Below are 24,010 nucleotides of genomic sequence, written 5' to 3' on the forward strand. Positions count from 1 at the left end.
TCACTATCGTGATGCTTTCATAGTCATCGTGAAGAATGGAATGTTGAAAAGCAGCAGGCGAGCTAGTACCCTCATTACATTTTGACACAATGACGCGGTTGGCCGGATTTTTCAATCTGTCGAAATATTACTTTGCGCAAATTATAACAATGACGCACCTGGAATTGACGTCTTGTGGTACGGGCTGTACTCGCCGATTACTCCTGGCATTTTATCATTACTGAACAACACTTGAACGCAGCTCGCAGCTCTAATTTTACTTTCGGTACTTTTGTTGTTGTTTTTTTAACCCAGCAAAGGGGAGGGAACGAAGTCCTTTACCATCTTAAAACAAAACAATTAAAAAACGTCTTAGTATTCTCTGTTTTGTCGCGTTGACGATGATTGTCATCCTGTTCAGCTTCTTAGTAGCGTACTATGCAGGTAAGAGTTGTTTTTCCCCCCACTCCTGTGTATTTATTCACATTATGTTAGCATAGTTTAGCCGCGTCGTAAATGCATGCTTGTTTTAATGACATTTTTGTGAGTTGTGAGCACAGAATACCGGTGTGAGCACCCGGCAATACGCCGCCATCTATGAAAAACTTTGTGTGCGTTAAAACAGTGGAACTCGTGGTCTCCAACCGCGTGTGACTTCAAATTTGAAGTACACACCCTTAGGGCAATAAATCTAGTGTTTTCCAACCATTTATTCAGCCAAGGCATATACAGTGTTTTTCATCAGAAACAAATGAAACAAACAATGTCAAAAATGTATATACACTGAAATGATAATTGATCTCGTCTAAATGTACTCTTATTTACGCAAAAGTGTGTGAATGGCAATAGGTGGAGACACAGGTTGTGTACTAAATATATGATAAAGACAGATAAAACAACCCCATAGCTTTGGCTTTGGAAAATCTGTTGTGCATAATGCAAACAAACAAAGGAAAACGCCCAAGCAAATATCTGTTCCAAAATCTTTGAAGTATTTGAACACAAACAGTGGAACAACACATGTAGACAGACGGTATAACAATACTTAGAGGCATATATTCTTTTTTTTTGTCTGCAATAAATAACATTTCTGAAGCCTACTAAGGAATTTTTACTGTTTAGTCATTTCTCAATTGTCATTTTTTCCATAATTACATCCTTGTGACTTTGTGAAACGTCATCAGTCACAGCTCAAGTCCCATTCCAAATTAAAGTACGCATAAACCAAGAATGCATGTAATGCAGTATGCCTCGTGTGCATCGGTTGGTTAGTTGTGAAGTCTTGGCTGGCAAAATAGCTTAAAGATGCATTTAGAGTTCTCAAAATGGCAGAGGAGTGGACTTAAGTTTGTCCAAGGGGTGAGTTACACCATTTATTTTTTTCAAAAAGCGAAACATACACACAGTACATACATACATACACCCATTCTTCGGAAGTACGTTCTAAAGGGACATTCTTAGGAAGACCGTACTTTTTTACTGAGTTCACGAGACCATATTCCGCATTCTTGATATTGAGAAATGGCCAGTGTGTATATCCGTGTAAACATGTCATAATGCAACTCAGTATGCCAAGGCGTGCACCAAGGTTATTAGATCATGAAAACAAATGAAATAATGAAAAACTAAAATTGAAAAAACAACAACAACCTTTTTTATTTTTTTTTATTTTCCATGTATTATTATTATTATTATTATTATTATTTTTTTTTTATTTTTTTTTTTATTTTTTATTTTTTTTAGGGGTGTGAATTGCCTAGTACTTGACGATTTGATTCGATACCGATTAATCCCGATATGAATTTACAGGTCGATTGTTGTGATTTTTTTTACTCAATTAAGAAAATACCATTCAGTAAACTTGTACATGTACACTGTAAGATTTGTATGAAAATGTATTATTTATTGATCTCAAACTTCAGTGTTAGAACTGTGAGCCACTGTATTTAACAAACAGGTTGTAACCTTTTTCATGTTAGAATAGCATTAAAATAAAATAGTAAGGCTTAATGTTCCATTAATATAACATTCTTCCATGCTTAAGGTGTGAAAGTTAGACGTTTTGTTGAATATTTTTTCATCAAAAATGGATGTTAAAAAATCGATTCGGCTGCCTATTGAATCGATTCGAGAATTGCGTGCTGTAGTATCGCGATATATTGCCGAATCGATTTTTTTAACACCCCTAATTATTATTATTATTATTATTATTATTATTATACAAAAGATGACTGAAATTACATTTTATGTTAACGAAAGTAAAATAATAGTAAAAATGTCATTCGTTTTCATCTTTGTCAATAACTTTATTATATGAGCTTTTAGGTTGATTTCAGATGTGTTTATTTTGATTTAATGCTTGGCCATTCGCCGCAAAACAGGTCAAATAAGTCAGCTGGGATTTGTGATACTTTTTCTGCGTGTCGCTAAACTAAACTAAAACAAAGGATTTGGGGGGAGAGACTAAACTAAATGAAAGCTGACTAGATATAAAAACAAAACTCAAAACAAAATATAAACTAAATATAATGAAAAATCCTAAACTATTATAACCCTGCTGTGCACACCAAAAGAGCTGCACATTCGCAGTGATTTTATTATCTCCAAAGTACTACTGTACTTTAGTAAAGCACAGATAACATATACTTATGTACAGTAACAAAGTATTAGCTTTATTTCGCACTGCCGCCAAAATACACTGAAGAGGAGAGAAAAAGTGTAGTTCTTCATTTGTATAATGCATTTAACTATTAAATCTGATTACGTTGTGCATGTGTATTCTTCCAGCAAAGCCTGTGAGCACCTCCTGTCCACTGGAAATGAGTCCTGCCAGTGTGGTGGTGCCTTTCGGCAGCTCCGTCTCGGCGGTATGCAAGTCTTTATCCAATCAAACAAAGGGAATGGGCTGGGAGTCGCCATACGGAGGAACGGGACTGGTGAAGGGCGTGTCCAACCTCACCTTGCAAATAGATTCTCTGCAACATTGGCGTGTGCGTCCCATCTGCTATGCCAATGTCAATGGTTCTCAGTGTACTAAGGTGTTGCCCGTCACCGTCTACAGTAAGTTGCCTTTTAATGTGTGGACGTGATGATACTTCACCAGCTCTGCGTCAACGTCACTGTGAGCCTCACTTTGTCACTTCTCCTTGCAGAAATGGCGGACAATGTGACCATATCATTGGAAAATCATGTTGGCCTCTTCAGGGAGTGGGAAATCTTTATAATGGTGTGCGAAGTCAATCAGGTTGCACCAATACGTAATGCCTCTTTGGAATTGCTCCATCGCAATGAGCGTTTGGACAAAGTGTGGTTCGACGATTTTGGCGTTGATATGCCAGTTTCCAGATCGCTTCGCCACGCAATGTTAGCCAAGAGAGAGTATAACGGAGAGCATTTCCGCTGTGTGGCAAGGATGGATTTTGGTCCATTGGGGCCAAATCTTCCAGAGATATCGTCGGAGCCACTCGAGCTGAATGTGCATTGTAAGTCTACACCAAGTGAGGAATGGTAGTAACAAGGAAAGCAAAAGGACAGGACGAGAGCAATGTGCCATGCAGTGCTACACTCTGTGAGGAAGGGATGTGATGAGTACTGGACAGGATGAGTAAATAGGACAGGAGTCTTGAGCTAGGCAGTCCAACACCTTGTGTAAAAAGGATGCAGCAAATAGGATCGGACTAGGCATAAGTGTTAAGTATCAGGGGATCCCAAAATCACGGACAAGTAAATTTACAAAAGGATTTATTTACAACAAAGATTAAGCACACAGGCAAAAGTTAAATAAAATAGCTTGCAATGGCAAGAGCAAATTTAAAAAACAAAACAAAAAAAAACACACGCAACAAATATGTGGAACCGAAAACACACTTGAGCCAATCCAAAAGGGCAACAAGGCAAAGTACAAGAGAAATCTTCAAGAACTTACAAGAAACAAAACCGGAAGGCAAGATCAAGGTCGATGTCGCAAACAAGGTCTAGGAGTCGAGGCTATCTTGGACAGAGGCATGAGCAAGCGAATAGTACGACAAAAGACAGGAGCAGAAGCAGCCTCTTAACTCATTCACTCCCAGCTGTTTTTTACTGAATTTGGACTGATTTTTGCAAAGCCCACAGAATGTTGTGTTCTATTGCTATCAAAACATGAAAACCACCAAAAGAAAGATTAATGTCTCTTCTTTCATCAGGAAAAAAAAAGTATTTTTCTATCTGTTTCCGTTTTGCAGCAAATAGCATTAGAATATAGCTAAGTTTCATCATTATTCACAAATCTGTTTAGAACTGTGGGGAAATCAGCTTGTTTGAAACCTGGTCCTGGTTGATCTCTTATACTCTGCTGCCACCTTCTGGCTGGTTTTGTAATAACTACCATTGCTTCAAACATTCTCTGCAGTTGAGAGGCTGCTCTAGCATTAAAAAACCCCCATAAAAAACATATGAATACGTCTTTGGGAGGATAATATTTAAAATAGAACGTATTTATATGGTTTTGGGAGCAAATGAGTTAAATATACAAGACATAATTGCTGATAAGCATCAGCTGTGCAAAGTTTCATGGCCGCTGCCGAAGGTCAGGCTCAAACTGTAATTACAACAACAAGACAACTGAGAGCACAGCCTGCAGGCGTGGAACATGACAAGCAGGAGCACATAGAATTAAAAAAGTAGCAATTAGTACAGGACAGGAGAATGTAGGACAGAACAGAACAGTACACAAGCATCTGAGATGCGGCAAGTAACAAACAGGACAGGATTAGACAATGGAAGCATATATGATGTGGAAAGAAGTAAATAGGGCAGGGCAGAAGCACAGAGGACAGGAGCAATGAGCCAGGCAGTGGTACACCATGTGAGCAAGGGATGCAACCGGTAGCAACGAGAACAGGACAAGACAGATGAGAGAAGTGCGCAGGATGCAGCAGCTGGCAAATAGGAATAGACAGAACAGGAGAAAATTGGATGGGTAAAGTAGCAAATAGGATAGGACTTGAGTAAATTGTACAAGATGAGCAGTGAGCCAGGCAGTGTAGGGACAAGACAGGAGCCAATCAGGGCTAACATGCGCTGGGAATGGATATCAACCGGAACTGTAAATGTAATGTTGTATCAACAGACGCGCCGACCTTCAACCAACCAAAGAATGAGACTGTGACACTTCCCGTTGGCGGCCGAATGAGTTTAAATTGCAGCGCCTCAGGGAACCCAGCGCCGGAATACAGCTGGAAGGTTCCTTCTGCATCCAAAGTGCCAAATGGAACACAAGCTATATTCGTCGACTCTTCTTTCAAGCATCCGGGCACCTATGAGTGCGCTGCCGTCAACTCTGAGGGGACCGTCACCAAACACTTCACTGTCACCCAAGCTGCAAGTAAGCTCTTCAGCATCTTCACTATATATATATATATATATATATATATACACTACACGATATTAGACTTTTTCAAAATAACAATAATCCTCCAGAGGTTTGCCAATTAAACACCGATATAATCTCCTTTTCGCATGAAACAGTTCATACTTTTCATTAGGTAGGGGCAGGAAGTGAAGGAGATGCATGGTGGATAGAATGCTATTCTGTATGAATTCCATCCTTCTCCATCCTCTCATATGCCCATTAAGATGCAATCTCTGTAAGTACTATACATGTTGATTATCAGTGTTGACCAAGGTTATTTTAGTTAACTAAAACTAACGAAAAAACTGAAAACTAAATTCAAAAACCAATTTCGTTAATGAAATAAAAACAAAAATGCTTTTGGAAAAAAAAAAAAAAAAAAAACTAACTGAAACTACATTTTATGTTTACAAAACTATAACTATACTTATAACAAAACTCTCCTTCGTTTTGGTCTTTGATAATTAATTTATATTACCGGAATAAGGTGAAAAGAAAGTATGTCACACAAGTGACGTCATCTAGCAGCAGCAGCAAAGATTAGCAAAGCACCTTCAGATGATGTCGCTCCCATGGTGTTTTTTAAATATTGTGCACAAGTAATACATTTTTTTTTAAATAATACTGAAACTAACTAAAATTAAACTAAAAGTAAGCATTTATTAAGTAACTAAAACAGAACCACACTGAAAACCAATTAAAACTAACTAAACTTAAAAAACAAAAGTCAAAACGAAATAAAAACAAACTAAAATAAAATTCCAAAATGATAAAAAATTATCCCTGGTGTTGACATTGGCTCCTGTTTCTGTACACATATTTTTAACTGCAACTCTGTAAAAAGGGACATGTTTTGACATGTAAGAAAGGTGTCTGAAGTCATCACTTCATGGTAAACGAAATATTGTGAAGAAATGTGACTGGACGTCAAAAGACATCATGCAAAAATCACGTTTTGCCAGTAACTTCACTCATGTTTACTAATGCACTGCGTGCATATATGGCCCAAATCTAAAGCTAAATTCATCAGTTCAGGCTTTTTTGTATGTTTTTCTACTTGAAAATTTCTCTCTCTTGTAAAGTTTTTGTAAAATAATGAAATGTTATTGTTGTTAGTGGTAAGGGACAAAAACAGAAGTTATATCACTCATTAATCGGGCGATTAATTGATTATCAATTACCCCCCCCCACCCCGAAATCGGCATTGGCCTACAAAAACAAAATCCATATCGGTCGGGGCATATTCCTCACCTTCCTGCTGTGTCACTTTCACCTGGTTATTGCTGTTTTCCCTCCCTCATCAGGTAGTCGCCCCGGGACCACTGCTGGGATTTTAATTGCTGTCTTTTTTGTCATCATACTGGCTGTGGGATGTGGGGTGTGTCTCAGACAGAAAATGAATGGCAGCACACCGTCGCAGAGTGACAATTCTTAACGCGACAATAACGAAAACTCCCGTCTCCCGCAGGGACTCAAACAACCTTGGCGGCGGTACTCGGAGTGTTTGTGGCCCTGGCAGTCGTGCTCGGCATTCTGGGGCTTTTTTTTCTCACTCCCCAAGGGACATTTTCTTGCAACAAGGGCAGCTATCTTCCTGGACGTGCGACATCAGGTCCTGTATGAGCCTTGTTTGATTCCCTCCCTACATTTTTACAACTACAATTTTACAATCAAAGTGTGCATGCACTATTTTCACCACTTGAGTTTTTTTTTTATTTTTTTATTTATATATTGTGTATAGGTACTGTATGTGTGTGTACTTGTATACAAATGCCTATTTTTTTACCTAATTTGCATAAGAATGGTAAACGGACTGTGAAAAGAGCAAGTTGAGTTCATTGTTTGCTAATTAATGGTGAATTATGGATTCCAAATTGCACATCCACATTTTAAGGTGCAACTGTAAGCAGTATAGCTGCTGTTTTGCATTATGTGTATATGCTTTAATTGTTTGTATTTTGTGTGATGTGTTTCTATTTGTGTTTGCTGCTCCTTTTTGTACGCGTGTGAAGCTATTTTAATACAGGATAATTTGCATATGTTCTTGCCCAGTTCTGTGAAAATTGATTTATTTTTGCACTGCAAGCCAGTGGCGTGCGGTGAGGTTCAGGACAGGTGAGGTACTGACTTATCTGGAGGCAGGTATAAAACATGGAGCCAAATGCTTTAATTAACTCCACACTCTTCAACATTGTGATAGCAAGAAAAACCAAAGAGTATTTAGCATAAGTTCAAGTTCATTATTGTTCCTATGACTTATTTTAATTTTGCTGATCTCACTTTTTTTTTTAAATTAAAAATCATTTCATAAACCTTTATATTTATTATGTTGTGAAAGCCCCAATAATTCATAATAATAATTACTGATAATAATAATAATAATGTTTTGTCTAATAACTGCATGTCTGAAGTTTCTGACAAACCAATCCCTGTCAAAATGGACTGCTGAACATCAGTGTGCACAGTTCATGTATAATAAAACGCCTACTGTATATTGACAATATAAAGGCAAACAAAGAATGTGTTTTGTGTGAGGGTTATCACGCAAGTGTGTTATCAGGACAATCATTCACTTTGTTGTACTTGAAGTTAAACATTAAATGGACATAGACAGTGCCTATGATGTAAAAAAAAAAAAAAAGCAACCTGTTCTTGCCTTTGTACACTTTTGGATTAAATATATATTACGAGATAAATTAGACCAAATGTTTCTTAGAAACAGGCAGCAAACACAATATTTACTTCTTCTTTTTTTCTTTCATGCGAGAGGAGTCAGCAGTGACCCAATTATTGGCGCAAAAGTGCTTTTTCATAATTTGTCCCCTTTATATTTAAGTCACTTACAGTAAAAGATCATTTCATCAATCCCTGCAATACTTCAAAATGGCTTTAGGTGATAGTATTGCTCAGGATGTCTTCAAAAGATGAGTTTTCTTTCTTTTCTTTATTTTAGTGTTTTTTTTTTTAATTAACTTGTTTAGTTTTAGTATTTAACTTTTATTTTTTATTTATTTATTTATTTTTACACTTGTGTTACAGTTAACAGTAGTTTCACTTTATTTTAAATTCGTGATGTTAATATTAGGCCTACCTACTCAGATCATATTATTTAGTTCTGCAGTACCCCAAACCTCCACTAGGTTACAGTAGTGCCCTGAATGCTGTATGTTTGGTGTCTTCAGAAGGTGAGTAGTTTTTCCTCATTTTAGTTTTATCACACAGCAGATTATTTTTATTTTTTTTATCTATTTTTTTTTACAGTTGTGTGACACAGCTGATAATGTTGAACTGTTATTACCTGTGTAGAATATGAATTGGGCAACAATATCCACCCATTTTTATCCATCTCAGGGGCGGTCATTTTGCCACTTGCTGTTGACTGAGATTGACATAATGTTTGCTCAGGATTCAGGTAACAACTAACCTTGTAAGATGAATTCTCGCGGTATTTGCGAGTTCACAAACTCCGGAGAATACATCTTGTACCGCTCGCGCAAATAACCGCCGTTCTGAACCACTGGTGGTTCGGACCAATCACAGCGCGATTGGTGATTGTGTTTGGGGGCGGGATATACAACTGTGATGAAACCAGCGACCCCGGAGCTAACAAACAAACCTAACATGGATGAATGGATGCTACAATTAATTCTGTTCTTGCAGAATGACTCACCGTTTCCTTGTTGAATGTTGAACAGCAAGCCGGTAAGATGTTCATGCTTTTCGCCCCTTCGACAAGAGCGAACATGAAATTTTCACCCGTGGCCGTGATTGATTAAAACAATTGTGTAGAATATTGCATTGACCAATCAGCTCGAATTATTGTACAGAATGTCCCGCCTTTTCCCAAAGAAATTATTGTGGAGAGGTACCAGATCTGGCTATTGCCAGGTTAGGTAACAACCAACCCGGTCACAGCTCACCAGTTTTCTGAAGGTGAGAGTGTTTACTTGTTACCTAAACCCTGAGCAACTGTGTTGTCATTTTCAGTCAACAGCAAGTGACAAAATGGCTGCCCTGCCCTGAGATAGATAAAACTGTGGCTTTTGCTGCTTACACATATTACGCACATGCAATGTTATTCAGAATACAGTACTCTGTTTAAAGTAGTGGGCGCATATAGAATACATTGTAAAGAACATTTTTGGGTTGACTTCCACTTTAAGTAGAATACAGGTTGATTTGCTAGTTTTTAACTGTTTGTGTGCCAGACTTTACTTTGCTTTGGCCCCCTCTTGGCCTGATGCTGCTCTCATTCACCCACACGGTGCGAGGCTGCCATACTGATTAGATGTGAATGTAAAGTCTGCTCATTTGCCTCGTTCTTTACATTCCCCTCCCGTCCACAACAGACCAGTGAGGTTTACCCTGCTCATTTCAAATGGACAAAAATGGTTTTACTTGCAAGCGTGGTCACGCAACAAATAAAACTTGAATCTCAAGGTGCTACTAAACCAGTCTTTAATAGATTAGTAAAAAATATTACAAATTGGACCTTGAATACTTCCTTTATATATATATATATATATATATATATATATATATATATATATATATATATATATATATATATTGTAGCGAGTAGTGACGGGAGTCGGAGGCAGAGTGTTGAAGTCCGGAGCCAAAGACCGGCGATTTATTGACATCAGCTTCTCAGCGTTTAACAGCAACAACAACTCACTCTGCGCGAGGCTCACAGACCTACTAACATCTCGTCCTTTTATCCTTTCATCCTAACAAACTCCCCCTTCGTCCCAACGTTCCGTGGGTGAATTATGTTCCAATCACTACAATATATATATATATATATATATATATATATATATATATATATATATATATAAATATATATATATATATATATATATATATATATATATATGTATATATATATATATATATATATATATATATATATATATATATATATATATATATGTATATGTGTATGTATGTATGTATGTATGTGTGTGTGTGTGTGTGTGTGTGTGTGTGTGTGTGTGTGTGGGGGGGGGGGGGGGGGGGGGCTGTAAACCTCAGAAGAAAACTTTGTCAGGTAGTATACTACTTTAAAAAAAAAAAAATCTGTGTTAACTGTACTGTATGTTTCCTTTGTTTTCAGAACACAAAAGTTGAAGTGATTCCAACCTCATTTCATTGCATTTTTTTCTTGTTCTGTGGTGATATGCAGCTGCGCACACTGTAAATGCACTCCAGAGCATCCAATGGTGTGGCAGTCGTGACATGCAGCATTCTGATCACAGTGTGAGTCTGGGAATCAACAGCAACACTTCCGCCTGCTGGGCTGGCAGGCCAAGAATGCACATGAAAGTGAAAATAATCATATTAATTCAAGATTTAATTGCTTACCATTTTGTAACGGCATTAACTTCATGTCTCTATTTTGATGTCAGTGGGGATCTCCTTCCATCTTTCAAATCAGCATTAAGTTTTTCCCTTCTGTACCCCCACCACACACACACACACACACCCACACACACACACACACACACACACACTCTGAAGTCGGCTGAGAAGAAGGGGGCCCTTGTGTCCAACAAGCATTGTTCCCTGCAGAGTTTGCCAAGCTTGTGTAACTTGGGATTTTTCTTATCCAGAGCTCCTTCAGCGTGAAGTGAACATGGCCAATGTTGCACCTCTGCAGTGGATTGTGGCACTGTGCATGTTTTGCTCAGGTAGGATGCTATTTTATCCTTTTGTACGCTTTCGGGGGTTAGGGGCACGGTAATCGGTGAGAATGATTGTTGATGTCAACCGATGTGTGACGTACGCTAGTCTGCAGCTTTGCAGCCCTAAATAGGTCATTGCTCTTCATTTTGCAGTATAAATTATCGACACAAAATCCCCCTAAATAGCTCTGGATGCTTTGGGGGGTTTTTTGGCATGTAAAATTCCCGTGGACCTTGAGTACTTGTTTTGTTTTTCCCCTTATTAGCACATTTTGCTGTAACTTGTGATCCCCTAAATCACTCAATTTGGAAACAGCACTTTCAAGTGGTGTATTTGTTAGAAACAGAAACACAGTACCTTGACTTATAAGTGGCTGATCTAATCTTACAAGTTTTTCAAGCTGCAAGTGCAGCAGCAAAGAAACAAAATGAATACACTCTCGAGCATTGAGGGGGGAAAAAAAGCCACACATTGATGCACTTTCAGCCATTTTTTGAACACGACAAATGGTGAAACACACAAAAACAAAAACACTTGCAAGGAAAATGGATCAGCTCTCCTGATGTCACTCACTCGGCCCCATCACTTATAAATTAAAAGCACATGCGGACAAATAGACTCCTGTGTGTGTGACTTTTGGCTTAGCTACACCCAGTCACAACTATCTATTTTATTGCACTTTTATATATATATTTTACAAGAGGGCTATTTTTGTTTTTGATTCAAAACATGTCACGAAAAGGTCAAGGTCCCGTGGAGCTATTTGGATTTAAGTTGACTGTTTTTGTCTCAGTTTTAGGTGACGGCTGCTCCCTCGTCCTCAAGCCCGCCAGGGTGGTGGTAGGCTTCGGAGAGCCGGTGTCCGTGATTTGTGAGGCCACCCGGCCGGTGCGCGTGCTGGGCTGGGAGTCGGCCATCAGCGCCGCACACACGCAACAGGGCTCGAGCGTCCAGTGGAAGGTGGACAGCCTCATCGACTGGATCGAGGAGCCCATCTGCTACGGCGTGTTCTTCACAACGCCGCGCCAGTGTGAGGAGAAGCTCAACCTCGTCCTCTACAGTGAGATCAACACTTGACATCATTTAGATCAGCCCTGTGCACGTTACTATAGCTTTATTTTCTTTTGTATTATTTTGGCATCTTTGCCATCTTTCTTTTTATTATTATCCATCCATCCATCCATCCATCCATCTTCTTCTGCTTATCCGGGGTCGGGTCGCGGGGGCAGCAGCTTCAGGAGGGAAACCCAGACTTCCCTCTCCCCAGCCACTTCAACCAGCTCCTCCGGCGGGATCCCGAGGCGTTCCCAGGCCAGCCGAGAGACATAGTCTCTCCAGCGTGTCCTGGGTCGTCCCCGGGGCCTCCCGCCAGTGGGACATGCCCGGAACACCTCCCCAGGGAGGCGTCCAGGAGGCATCCGAACCAGATGCCCGAGCCACCTCAGCTGGCTCCTCTCAACGCGGAGGAGCAGCGGCTCGACTCTGAGTCCCTCCCGGATGACCGAGCTTCTCACCCTATCTCTAAGGGAGAGCCCGGACACCCTGCGGAGGAAGCTCATTTCGGCCGCTTGTCCGCTTTATTATTATTATTATTATTATTATTATTATTATTATTATTATTATTATTAGTTTTTACAGTATTATATTTTAAATATTCTTTTTGTATTTGCACTTGATTATTTACGATCATTTTATACATTTTTATTAAATTGATTTGTTTTTGTTATTTTTATTTTTTCACAATTTTGTTTTGGTCCTACTCTATTCGTTTTAAAATGTATTTTTAGATCATTTTATTCCTTGTTGAAACAATACATTTTCTTTTTTTTAATGATTTTAAGACATTCTTTATTCTGTATTTGTTTTTTATTTTGTTTTATTATTAGGCCTATTTTATGATTCACTGTATTTGTTGTTACAATTTATTTGTTTAATATTTTTATGATTTTTTTATGATTGTGTTTGTTTTATTTCATATTTTTTGTCTCTGTATTTTTTACATTATTTTTAATTTTTTTAATTATTATTCTAATGTACAGTATTGTAACTATTTTGAGTAATTTAGTTTTTTTTTAAATATTTGCTTCTCTCTATCATTTTGTGGTGTTTGTTTATATATATATATATATATATATGTGTGTGTATATATATTTTTTTAAATCTCTATAATTTATCTATTGATTCTATTGATTTTTTTATTGTCTATTTTTTAATCTATTTTTTATATTAGGTTATATTTTATTATTATTTTTATTTTGTCATTCTCATTTAGTTTTACTTTTTTTCCTTTTGTCATATTTATTCTTATTGAATTTATTGTGGTTATTACTTTTCGTTTGTTTGTTTTTAAATTACAGTATACATAATTGTACTTTAGCATTTTTTTTATTTGTGTCTCTCTCTCTCTCTCTCTCTCTCTCTCTCTCTCTCTCTGTCACACAGAAAGCCCAGACAGCGTCACTATCACGGTGGTGAATCATACCGGGCCAATGGTAGCAGGAAAGGAGTACCAGCTGCTTTGTGAGGTCCAGAACGTTGCTCCCGTTCAGTACCTCAACTTAAAGTGGTACAAGGGGCGCAGCGAGGTGTACAACCGCTCCTTTACCGACCTGACTTCTCCCTCGCCGGTACAAGTCTCCTCCATCCTCGTCATCACTCCCTCTGAGGCTGACGACGGCGCTCGGTACAGCTGCGTAGCCGAGCTGGAACTTGGACCGGAGGGACCGCAACCGCCGCCGACTATCACCTCTGAGCTACTGAGAGCATCTGTGTACTGTGAGTTGAAATCCTCTAAAGCAGCGGTGGGCCTGGCATGCAATTTTCAACAGTATTTTTATGATGCATTTCTTCCCCCCACTATATAAGACAGTTCCAAGGCGTCTTAATAACATATCAGTGACAGGCTTTCATCAAAATAGACCAAAGATAAACTATTTTACCACTATACCACATTGGAGCTCTGCTTACCTTTTGGCTTTGACTTAATATCAGGGACATCACACTAATGGGCAATGTGAGAGTTTCTGCATGATAGTGTCACTGTGTGTAGTGTTTTAGACCGGGAACCGGGAACTAGCTGTTGCTTGAAAACAGTGCTGATTTTCACACAGCCTGGCTAGTCATGGGTGAAGAAACTCAGCGGATGATTATTATGGAAATCTGTAAAATTAGTGGGGTTTTTTTTGTTTTTTTTTATTCCCTTTGTTTTGTTTTTAATTGTATTGTGACTTCATCATATTTATAATTAGCTTATTTATTTATATCTAAACATTAATTTAAATCGATTTTTGTCTCTTTCATTGCTTTTACAATTGTTTTCAAGTTGTTTGTATTTGATTAATTTTTCATTATTTCTGTATTTTACATTTCATTATTATTGTTTTTTGTTTTTGTTTTTAATTGTTATTCAACTCACTACCAGACATTTTCAAAGCATATTACCCCATATTTCTAGTCATTTTAGAGCATTTTGGCTGATCTATCAAGACCCACAGAAAAGTATGTTTTATCACATTATCACAGAACCTACCAAAAGAAAAAAATATATCAGCCAAAAAAAAGTTTACTAGCTTCTTCTGTTCATCAGTAATCAGCAGTAGAGAATGACTTGGTTTTACCAAAAACACTGGTTTCTGATCAAAAAGGGGGGAAGGGGCAGGCTTTTTGCGAAAAGAAACACATCAAACATAAGAGTGAATTTGATTTTTCTAGTTGATGAATATAAATATCCATGGCCGTAATTAGTTAAAGTGCAGAACAGATCCCTCATGGACACATTTTCAAAAATAGGCAGATACACATTCACTTTTTTTTTTTTTTTTTTGTAATACACATTCATTAAATTTGCCATAACAGAGGAGTAAGCGGTTCAGAAAATGGATGGATGGATGGATGGATGGATGGATGGATGGATCCACCCCCTCCCAAACATTTGATGCGTATTATTTCCCCCCTTGTAGTTCCTCCGACATTCCAAAGTCCTGAGGCAGAAAGCGTGGAGGTGCCAGAAAGTGGTGAAACAACAATAAACTGCACCGCTGCAGGGAACCCGGCACCCGTCTACAGTTGGCAACCGGAGCTGGAGCCAAAAAGGGAGAATGACCAAGAAGCCGTGCTTACCTCCTCCTCGCTGCTGCCTGGAACCTACACCTGCACCGCCTCCAACGCGCTTGGGAAAAAGAGCAAGCAGTTCACTGTCAAAGCAAAGAGCAAAGGTAGACAAAAGGTGTGATCCAACCACCAGGGATTTTTACAACACATTCAGTATTTATGCTAAATGTCTTTTTTTTTTTTTTTTTAACATAGATCGATGTCTAGTTAAGTTTACAGTACATTTAGTATATTTCTTCAAATATAGTTGCCAATGTCTTTAGCCGTTCCTGATATGTGCCATTACCACAACAGTTAGCACAGTGGCATCTATAAATCTGAAGTTCAACATGTGGATTTATCCATCCATCCATTTTCTTAAAAAAAGTGCTACATTTGTAGTACCTTCAAGGGTCAAATGACTTGTAGCTGGGCAATCCACCAATTGCAACCCAAGAGTACAAATTGGGATCCTTACAATTTGTACCATTTGTAGGCAAAAAAAATGTCATTGTAATCATTGAGAATGAATAAATCAACATGTCAGTCTTTGGAGAAAACACATTTTATTTAAAAATAAAATTGAAGCAAAGAGGATATGCTTTCTTTGCAGAATTTTATAACCCTTCACTGTACAGTATGTATAGTAGAATATATAAATGGGTTAAATGTCATGTATATAAATTAATTTCAATAAAACATAAAACAAAATGTGTCTGTCGAATAAATTGTTACACTGCCATACCACCATTAGTCAACAAATGTCGCTGTGACACTTCCAATGCTCGCTGTGCGTCACGTGATCAAAACATTACAGGCGAAGGCGGAAGACATTTCCTCTCAGCAATGCCAGCAAAGGACCCTTGCAAAAAGTACGCTTGTGCCATCCAGGCGTGTTTACAAGGTATATCGCGCTCGAAATGCGTCTGTAGACTACATGTTTCCAAACGTGTGCACAACGCTAACTTGGTTCCATTCCGACAGCTAACAAGTATGTGGAGAGCATGTGTGCGGATGTGATCGATGACATGCGGCGGTGCTGCCGGATACATGGCGCAAACTCCCTCTGCTGCTCCGGTTTTAAAGACCCCGAACACACGGAGAGGAAACCCAGCACGTAGCACATGTCGGCTTGTGATGTCTTGTTTATGTGCTGAAATCATGATTAGCTGGATTATTATTTCTTCAATAAAATATTAATATATTAGCGAAATGTTTACAATGTGATTTATTCATATTATGATATTAATGTCAAAGAGTTAACCGATTACATGAAATGCAGACTAGACGTGATGTTCCTTTTTAACGTCGTGACGTCAGACGTACGACGCGTAGCAGAAACAAATGGCAGCTTTTGGGGCTCCAGGTGGAGGAGTGGAACCGTCATTTGCCTTCGGCGCCGGTTGGCGCGGGTTCGCTCCTCCGCCTGGGAGACCCCATGTGGCTCACATGAAGTAAGCTTGTGTGTGAGTGGTTTAAAAAAAAAAAAAAAAGATGAATTATTGTACTTTGATATTTAAAATTTTGAGTTTGCTTACATTTTATGCTATTAAAAAAAACTGAATTACTGTACTGTAAAATAAAAATTCGGTGCATATTTCATGAGCGGGAAGAGCTAACACGTAAGGGCGGCATGGCGTGACGTAAAGACGTACACAGGAAATGCACAGCAGTACTTCCTAGAAATTCTCGGCAGGCTAACGCTAACGGTAACGCTAAGCTTTTACAGTACTTAGTTTTTTTTTTTATTGTCTATTTAGTCGAGGCAAAAACTACGACCCTTGCAATCCGACGTACTTCAGAGTTTAGCATCTTCCTCGATTAATGCTTATCAGTTCAACTTAGATTCGTCAGACCTTCGCTGTTTCAGCGGGATCCCACTAGCCCCTCAAAAGCTAACGCTACCTGCTTTGAGATTCTTCAAATATGTCCGGAATAGACTACAGCGTGTGGGACCACATTGAGGTGTCGGACGACGAAGATGACACTCACCCAAACATCGACACACCGAGTCTCTTCAGGTGGAGACACCAGGTACAAATTGATGTCAGGATCCGACAGTGAATGAATAGTAGGTCAAGTGAAGCCACGAGGATTTTTGCAATTCATGATGTGTCAACTGATGACAATTTATTTGATACACAAGGATACAGTTGCTATAATGTAAATAATATAGTCTCGGTTCACTCTACTAGAGATGTATCTCACCATGCATTATTGGACATCTTATTAATATTACTAGATGGTGCCACGTTATGGCGTTCTCAAATGCAGTAAATGCAACAAAAACACGTGACAAAATTGTGATATGATACCAGTATTTCCATTTGTGTGTGTGTGTGTATTTGTTTTATGAGCATTAATATTCATGTAACACAAAATATAGCCGTTTCCACTGTTGATACAAACTACATGCACAAGGTAATACCGCATTATTTCACTGGCCACAGGCGTTAAATAATTTGCTTATTGTATTATCTAATTCAAGGCGTTTTCTCATGCTGCCACCTATGCCTCAGAGTTACAGTGTCACTAACAATGTAATAAATCCATCCTGAAGCCAACAGTGAATGTGTCATTTCCAGGCCCGTGTGGAGCGAATGGAAGAATTCCAGCAAAAAACAAAAGACCTAAACAAGGGACTCGCGGAGTGCCGCCGCAAGATGTCAGAAGTACAAAAGAAAATCCAGGAGCTGAGCCTGTCGACAACGGACGAAAGCAAGGCTGACCTGAGCAAAGCGCAGGTGGAGGAGAAGAAACTGAAGAAGGAGCAGCGCGACTGGGAGAGGAAGCTGGAAGATCATGCCCGGGAAGAGAAGAAGATGCCGTGGAACGTGGACACGCTCAGCAAACAAGGCTTCAGCAAGGTGGGGGCAACCCCGTGGGCAGTACATATACTGCAGGGGTTCTCAAACATTTTACATTAAGTACCATGTCAAAAAAATACTTTGCTCTCCACGTACTGCTACAAAGACCAATAGGCAGAGGTTTTCTTCCTAAAAATTTGATTTAGTAATATTGTAAGCCACTGTAACATGCAGTTTGAGCGTTAACACTTATAGAAAACCACAAACCTGCTGGATGATTCAATTAAAATGTGTCGCACATAAAAGTTGAATTTAAATTGTACCTAAACAATTATTTGGAAACAAATTATTCCACAACATTAAACGAAAATATATTTTATTGATAAGTTAAAGACAACAGAACTGAAAAAAAAAAAACAATGTATTGGATTCAAAAAAACAAAATCGTTCAGTTGAACATTTACTTCATTGATTGTTTTGCCTACCACTACAGGGAGTTGGCGTACCACACGAGTCATTGATGTAACTACGGTACATATTTTACAAGGCACGTTTGATTTTTCAGCTGCACGTTCTACCCCTCCGGCTCAGTGTCACCAACAGAATATTCACGCAATATTATTGAAAGTGTTATTTAAAGTAAAATGCATATTAACTATCAAACGTCATTTTATCATTGAATAAATATGAACTTAATCCAAATGGATTATCTTGATATAATTCTGCCCTGGCAATTCACAAAATGAAACATTTAAGACACATTTATTTTATTTGTGAGTACGTTCAACTAAGACATTTTGTTGTTGCTGTACGTTTCTTAATTTTTGGTTAATATGAGTGATTGAAAGTGACTTTGGGGGCAAAAGGGTTGGAAATTATTTTCTTTCACAGATGCTAGTTAGCTAACTGAATAGTACCTTGTTAGATAGTGAGGTAAAAACCAAACATATAGGTAGCTTGGCTTTTATCATTTGGATCGCATCAAAAGATTAGATTAGAATTATTGGTCCCCGTAGGGAAATTAATCTTCCCTGACTGTTTACAGAGCGGACAAAAGAAAAAAAAAAAAAGCTGTAATGACATTCATCCATCTTTTTTTCCTATTGTGTTTGTCAACATCAACTTTACTACTACATCTAGAAACTAACTGGCCACTCTAGTTGAAAACCTTTGTCTAACGCTGGAACAGATATTTGTGTATTGTGTATATCAGCTCACACTTCAGAAATGTTGATAGACGAGTGCCACCTATTAGGGTCACCTATCTCAAATGATTTGGGCAAGAGGTACACCTTGGACTGGTTGCCGTCAAATGTTGGGCACATATAGACAAACAATTTTTCACATTTTCACCTGTGGACAATTATGAGTCCTCAATGAAATGTGGATTGTTTAACTTAAAATCTCTTGTAGTGGTGTATGAATGCAAAATCACCAAAACGCGTGTCATTGTCAGACTTGTGGCCACCTCTACTTTAAAAAAAAAAAAAAAAAGAGAGATAACCGTCCATTTAATATTAATAAAGTATGTTTACAAAATGACAACGCTGTGTACTGTGCTTGAATTAGACCTCATCTGTGCTTCTTCAGATAACGCAATAGTGTGATGCGTCTTCACTGGAAATTTCCACCAGCCGCTGACCAAATTCTCAAAACCATACGTTTGTGGTTTCCTGAAGCATTTTTGGGTCTGTTTTTGCAGAGTGTCGTCAACATCAAACCCGAAGTGGTGGAGGAGTCTGAAGAGGACAAAGAGAAGAAGCACAAGACCTTTGTGGAAAAAAATGAGAAGCAGATCAAACACTTTGGTGAGGATTGGCGTCGGCCTCGCTGATGGTTACGTACTTCGTCCGCAGAGGTGTGCTAAATCCTCCGGCCGTGTTGTCTTCCCCTCAGGCATGCTCCGGCGCTGGGATGACAGCCAGAAGTACTTGTCTGACAACCCTCATCTGGTATGCGAGGAGACGGCCAACTACCTGGTCATTATGTGCATCGACCTTGAAGTGGAGGAGGTATACACTGTCATTTTTTATTTTTTAGCTCAACTATATTTATATATGATGGATGGATGGTGATATATGCCTGGAAATGTTAGCTCATCTATGGGAATTTTTAGCTGGCTAATAAGCATTATGCTGTTAAGCAATCAGTCATTGAAGCTTTTCTAGATTAGAGTATCAACGCGTTTGTCGCTACTTCACTGTTGGCCTCTGATGTCATCTAAGGGGAGTTTGCAAACTTGGGAGCTCATGAGGAGAGAGATATAGGAGGAGGTGTTGAAGGAAGTGTCCCAATTGATGTCTTCACTCGAAGGACGCGGGATGTAAGGGGAAGAAAGTGAAAAGAAAGCGTCCGGCAGCATCCCTTCCAGGAGGGAATCCAGTTAACAGTTGTTTTGGCAACAGGCCGACAATAATAACAGTCGACCTTGAGTTTTTAGCTGGAGCTCAGAGGGCAATAATGATAAATAGGAATACAGGAATCGTCCACTCAGGGCAAGCCGGCAGCCATCTACAAACTCTTTTCGTTGAGAAAGTGCTCTCAATTGTGTTGAGAGACCAGCTGTCCAAATCCATAGTTGGATTTTTGGAAGAAACACAACGGGAGGCTAAATTAAGACACAACACGAGACAAAAGCAGCAGGGAGCATCAGGAGAAGGGAGAGGAGCAGAGCAAAAACGCATCCGCCTCCTGTGGCTGCCAAGCCGAAAACAATGCATCGGCAAAGAGAACAACTAAGCCATATTCAACACTTTTGATTGGTTAATTTGTAAAAACAAACAAACAAATAAATAAAATCCGTGTATATGGCCTGACTAGTACAATAGATTTGTGAAAAAATATGAAATTTACAAAAGTTTAATTTAGGGGGGTTCAGCCCCGACATCAGCGACACAATCGCAAAGCTTTGCCTTAGGGAAGTTGGCTTTGTTTATTGCTAACAATGCAAAATTCTGTTGACATGCTAATGGTCAGCGTCGCTAGTTGTGGTTTCAAACCACATGTAGACAATAAAAGTACTCACATGAATATATTCTTTATCCTTTACAAAGGATGACCAATATTACATCATCTTGCTTGAGTCACAGTTGTAGAATAAGAAGTAATATTATTATTCTTTGTTTTTGTCTATAGTACAGCCTTTGGTGGCCAAGACGCAGCACAATAAATAGGATTGAAGCATTAACTCATGCACAACCTGTTTAATTCTTTATGATCTATTTAATTAATCTATTAGCCTGTTTGCATAAAGTGCAGAATTATAGAGTGCTGTTTTTCCTTATTAAAACATTATTTTAGTAACTTGTATCTCAAGGCACCTATGTGAAAAGTTGGAAACCATGTTCCCCAGTGAAATGTGTTGCCCCTTGAAAAGTTGGAGAAAATATCCAATGACACATGTTTTCAATCAATCAATTATAAATTTGCTGGCGATTTTCTACAACAGGACACATGGAAGAAGTTTGAAGGACCTATGCCCAAGATTGAACAGAAATTTTAATTTGAATCATCCAATGTGAGCAAATTCCAGGGTTTGTACTATGACAAACTACGACTGGGGAATGAGCCCCAATCTGAAGAGTATCTTAAACTCCTGATGTACCACAATAAATTGCAACACTTTTGTTATAGCTACAGTATTTACAGATACACAAATGTCCTTTTAAGCACAAAACATCTGTTTTGGTGCCTTTCAATAGAAACATGCCTTGATGGAGCAAGTGGCTCATCAGACAATCGTCATGCAGTTCATTCTGGAGTTGGCAAAAAGCCTCAAGGTGGACCCCAGAGGATGCTTTCGTCAGTTTTTTGCCAAGATCAAGGTGGGCTGCTGTGCCTCAAGGCTGCTACTGAAAATACTTTTTGGCCCTAAAAAAAAAAAAAAAAAAAAAAAAAAAGTTTGGCAATCCGTTTTTTTCCGCAGACATCCGATCAACAGTATCAGGATGCGTTCAACGACGAGCTGGAGTCTTTTAAGGAGCGCGTACGCGGCAGGGCCAAGATCCGCATCGAGAAGGCCATGAAGGAGTACGAGGAAGAAGAGCGACAGAAGCGGTTAGGACCAGGAGGACTCGATCCTGTTGATGTGTACGAGAGTCTACCACAGGTCAATCCTCTAATATTTTATCAACGTTCATCTTTCAAGTGTCTCACACTTATTTTTTTTACAACTGCAGGAGATGCAGAAATGTTTTGACGACAAGGACATCCAAATGTTGCAAGACGTTATTAGCAAGATGGATCCAACGGTAAGCCACTTTTTTTGGTTGTACCTGATTGGACCAGGTGATGTGAGCTGGACTGTATTTTCAAATGTCAAACAATTTTGGAGTTCAACTGGACAAAGGTCATCAGATCTTGCTGTCTATCCACCCATCCATTATTTTTTGTTTAACTCAAGTTTGTCCACCCATGCTAGAAAGACTTAACTGTTTGTTTTGTGTCCATTTCGTGGGGCTGGGATTCAGGAGGCCAAGGTGCACATGAAGCGCTGCATCGACTCCGGCCTTTGGGTGCCCAACTCCAAGCCGGACGACGGGGACGAGAAAGAAGAAGACGCCACTTACGAGGATGCTAAAGAAGAGCCAGAAGAAGCCAAAAAGGACTGACCAACAGGGAGGCCGTTTGCGAATGTACTTAATTAGCCTGCTGCAAACTCACGGCAACTCCATTAGCGACTAGTTTGCCTTGTGAGAAAAACAAGCTAGACACACATCGAGCTTATCGGTAAAGGATTGGCGGTCCTTCATTATTGATGAATTATGCTTGGGAAATAACCACAGCTTGTCTTTTTGAGGTCTTTTTTTTTTTTTTTGACATTCTTGGACACAACATTTGTTCTGCACTCTCAAGTACTATTTCCCCCCATCCTTCAAACTCGTTTGTTTGATTTTACATGTAGAACTTGAGCAGATCACTATAGTCTGGTTGTATTTTCTATAAACTTGTTAAAGTTTACCAAAATCCTTGAGACCATTGTTTTGTTTTTCATAAAACTATTGGTTTGTATCTTCCAAATCACAAACCTAAGTTAGTTCCCTATAGGAAATAATTGAAAGTCAATAAATGAGTTTGCGTTATGAAATGTACATGTGATTTTAAGTAACATGTAAAAGGAATATTTTCCACACGATTTCTTGCCTTGCTCGAATTAGCCTGTTTGAAGATAGATATGTCTATCTCTGACTCAATTGAGCAATTCTAGAAAGCAAGTCCCGCTTCGATGACCTTGACGACTCTGACTTCTACTTGTGAAAGCCAAGCCTGCAGCAGAGTAAGGAAAAGAGCACCCACACAGACAATAAGCATTTTCATTCATGGAGATAGCACTTCGAATGTACCTACACTGTGGGTATGTGGCACATCATCCAGTATCCACCATCGCCGAGCAATGAAGTCTATGTGGCTTATCAGAAGCTTGTGTTGCATGTGTTTGGACTTATTTTGCATCCATTTCATAAATTGCTCTCCCAGGTCTGTTTTATTTTGTAATTTTCCCCATCAAAGTAAAAAAAAATAATGTTTAGTTAATACTTGACCTGCTCATTGAAGTTGTGTCAAAGTTCAAAGGTTGTTCACTTCCATTGACCTATAGACTTAGACTTGACTTTATTGATCCCTTTGGATGGCTCCCTCTGGGAAATTTACATGTTGAGGTGTTGCAAGGGATGACGCATATTCAGAAATGACCAGTGTGTTTGGTTTCACTTTCATTTTGAATTTGCAAGGTTTTGGATTATGTCGGCGTATAGGTTATTACAATAATACATTTGAGTGACATTGAGAGGAAGAGAGAGAGAAAAAAAGTGAGCCACATGACTCATTAGCTATTATTACATCAAGTTGATTGTGCTGACCAAGGATAGACCAAAGGTAAGTCCTCTCCTGTTTATGTTCTACTATCATGGAGTGTCACTCAAAGCAACTAATATAATCAGAAAAAGATTCATATGCAAGTTAGGGTTTAGCACCGTTAGCATGTTCTCATTCAGAAGCACTTTTCACGTGTTTTTCAGGTGCCTATGGTTTAATGTATGTATGGTTGAGCTGGACA

At 38.8% G+C, this 24,010-nt stretch overlaps 3 protein-coding genes across 10 annotated transcripts; all 3 read left to right on the plus strand.

Annotated features, from left to right (window-relative positions):
• The first annotated feature begins 66 nt into the window (after positions 1 to 66).
• LOC144001787 (intercellular adhesion molecule 1-like) lies at positions 67 to 7,410 on the plus strand. Its single transcript, XM_077496351.1, has 5 exons — positions 67 to 423; positions 2,767 to 3,039; positions 3,132 to 3,461; positions 5,090 to 5,344; positions 6,840 to 7,410. The coding sequence occupies exons 1-5, from the start codon at positions 381 to 383 to the stop codon at positions 6,992 to 6,994; spliced, it is 1,056 nt and encodes a 351-aa protein (XP_077352477.1). The 5' UTR covers positions 67 to 380; the 3' UTR covers positions 6,995 to 7,410.
• A 1,224-nt stretch (positions 7,411 to 8,634) lies between these two features.
• On the plus strand, positions 8,635 to 16,361 carry LOC144001794 (vascular cell adhesion protein 1-like). 6 transcript variants are annotated; one of them, XM_077496363.1, is made up of 8 exons: positions 8,635 to 9,073; positions 9,199 to 9,304; positions 10,491 to 10,633; positions 10,987 to 11,064; positions 11,853 to 12,119; positions 13,502 to 13,834; positions 15,019 to 16,052; positions 16,133 to 16,361. In XM_077496363.1, exons 4-7 carry the CDS (start codon positions 11,010 to 11,012, stop codon positions 15,288 to 15,290), a joined length of 927 nt encoding a protein of 308 aa, XP_077352489.1. In that variant the 5' UTR covers positions 8,635 to 9,073; positions 9,199 to 9,304; positions 10,491 to 10,633; positions 10,987 to 11,009; the 3' UTR covers positions 15,291 to 16,052; positions 16,133 to 16,361. The 6 variants fall into 6 exon arrangements, with proteins under 6 accessions (XP_077352489.1, XP_077352499.1, XP_077352506.1 ...); XM_077496373.1 differs by having other exon boundaries at positions 10,560 to 10,633; XM_077496380.1 differs by lacking the exon at positions 9,199 to 9,304.
• Positions 16,362 to 16,419: 58 nt separating this feature from the next.
• cdc37 (cell division cycle 37 homolog (S. cerevisiae)) lies at positions 16,420 to 22,927 on the plus strand. Of its 3 annotated transcripts, XM_077496341.1 has the most exons (9): positions 16,515 to 16,602; positions 17,088 to 17,182; positions 17,734 to 18,015; positions 19,658 to 19,763; positions 19,852 to 19,967; positions 21,657 to 21,779; positions 21,881 to 22,063; positions 22,134 to 22,205; positions 22,425 to 22,927. In XM_077496341.1, the coding sequence occupies exons 3-9, from the start codon at positions 17,749 to 17,751 to the stop codon at positions 22,563 to 22,565; spliced, it is 1,008 nt and encodes a 335-aa protein (XP_077352467.1). In that variant the 5' UTR covers positions 16,515 to 16,602; positions 17,088 to 17,182; positions 17,734 to 17,748; the 3' UTR covers positions 22,566 to 22,927. The 3 variants fall into 3 exon arrangements, with proteins under 3 accessions (XP_077352451.1, XP_077352467.1, XP_077352459.1); XM_077496325.1 differs by lacking the exon at positions 17,088 to 17,182 and having other exon boundaries at positions 16,420 to 16,602; XM_077496333.1 differs by lacking the exon at positions 16,515 to 16,602 and having other exon boundaries at positions 16,639 to 17,182.
• Positions 22,928 to 24,010: the final 1,083 nt, after the last annotated feature.

This window comes from Festucalex cinctus, chromosome 1 (genome assembly GCF_051991245.1).
Source record: "Festucalex cinctus isolate MCC-2025b chromosome 1, RoL_Fcin_1.0, whole genome shotgun sequence".
Lineage (NCBI taxonomy): Eukaryota > Metazoa > Chordata > Actinopteri > Syngnathiformes > Syngnathidae > Festucalex > Festucalex cinctus.

What these genes read in the sequence shown, in the direction of transcription:
- LOC144001787 (XM_077496351.1), top strand. Translation starts at nt 381, where the DNA reads ATGATTGTCATCCTGTTCAGCTTCTTAGTAGCGTACTATGCAG. An exon ending in CTTAGTAGCGTACTATGCAG is followed by an intron (nt 424 to 2,766) that starts GTAAGAGTTGTT and finishes GTATTCTTCCAG; the next exon opens with CAAAGCCTGTGAGCACCTCC. An exon ending in CACTGTCACCCAAGCTGCAA is followed by an intron (nt 5,345 to 6,839) that starts GTAAGCTCTTCA and finishes CGTCTCCCGCAG; the next exon opens with GGACTCAAACAACCTTGGCG.
- LOC144001794 (XM_077496363.1), top strand. Translation starts at nt 11,010, where the DNA reads ATGGCCAATGTTGCACCTCTGCAGTGGATTGTGGCACTGTGCATGTTT. An exon ending in ACTGTGCATGTTTTGCTCAG is followed by an intron (nt 11,065 to 11,852) that starts GTAGGATGCTAT and finishes TTTTTGTCTCAG; the next exon opens with TTTTAGGTGACGGCTGCTCC. An exon ending in GCTCAACCTCGTCCTCTACA is followed by an intron (nt 12,120 to 13,501) that starts GTGAGATCAACA and finishes TCTGTCACACAG; the next exon opens with AAAGCCCAGACAGCGTCACT.
- cdc37 (XM_077496325.1), top strand. Translation starts at nt 16,420, where the DNA reads ATGAAATGCAGACTAGACGTGATGTTCCTTTTTAACGTCGTGACGTCA. An exon ending in CCCCATGTGGCTCACATGAA is followed by an intron (nt 16,603 to 17,733) that starts GTAAGCTTGTGT and finishes TGTCATTTCCAG; the next exon opens with GCCCGTGTGGAGCGAATGGA. An exon ending in TTAGCAAGATGGATCCAACG is followed by an intron (nt 22,206 to 22,424) that starts GTAAGCCACTTT and finishes GCTGGGATTCAG; the next exon opens with GAGGCCAAGGTGCACATGAA.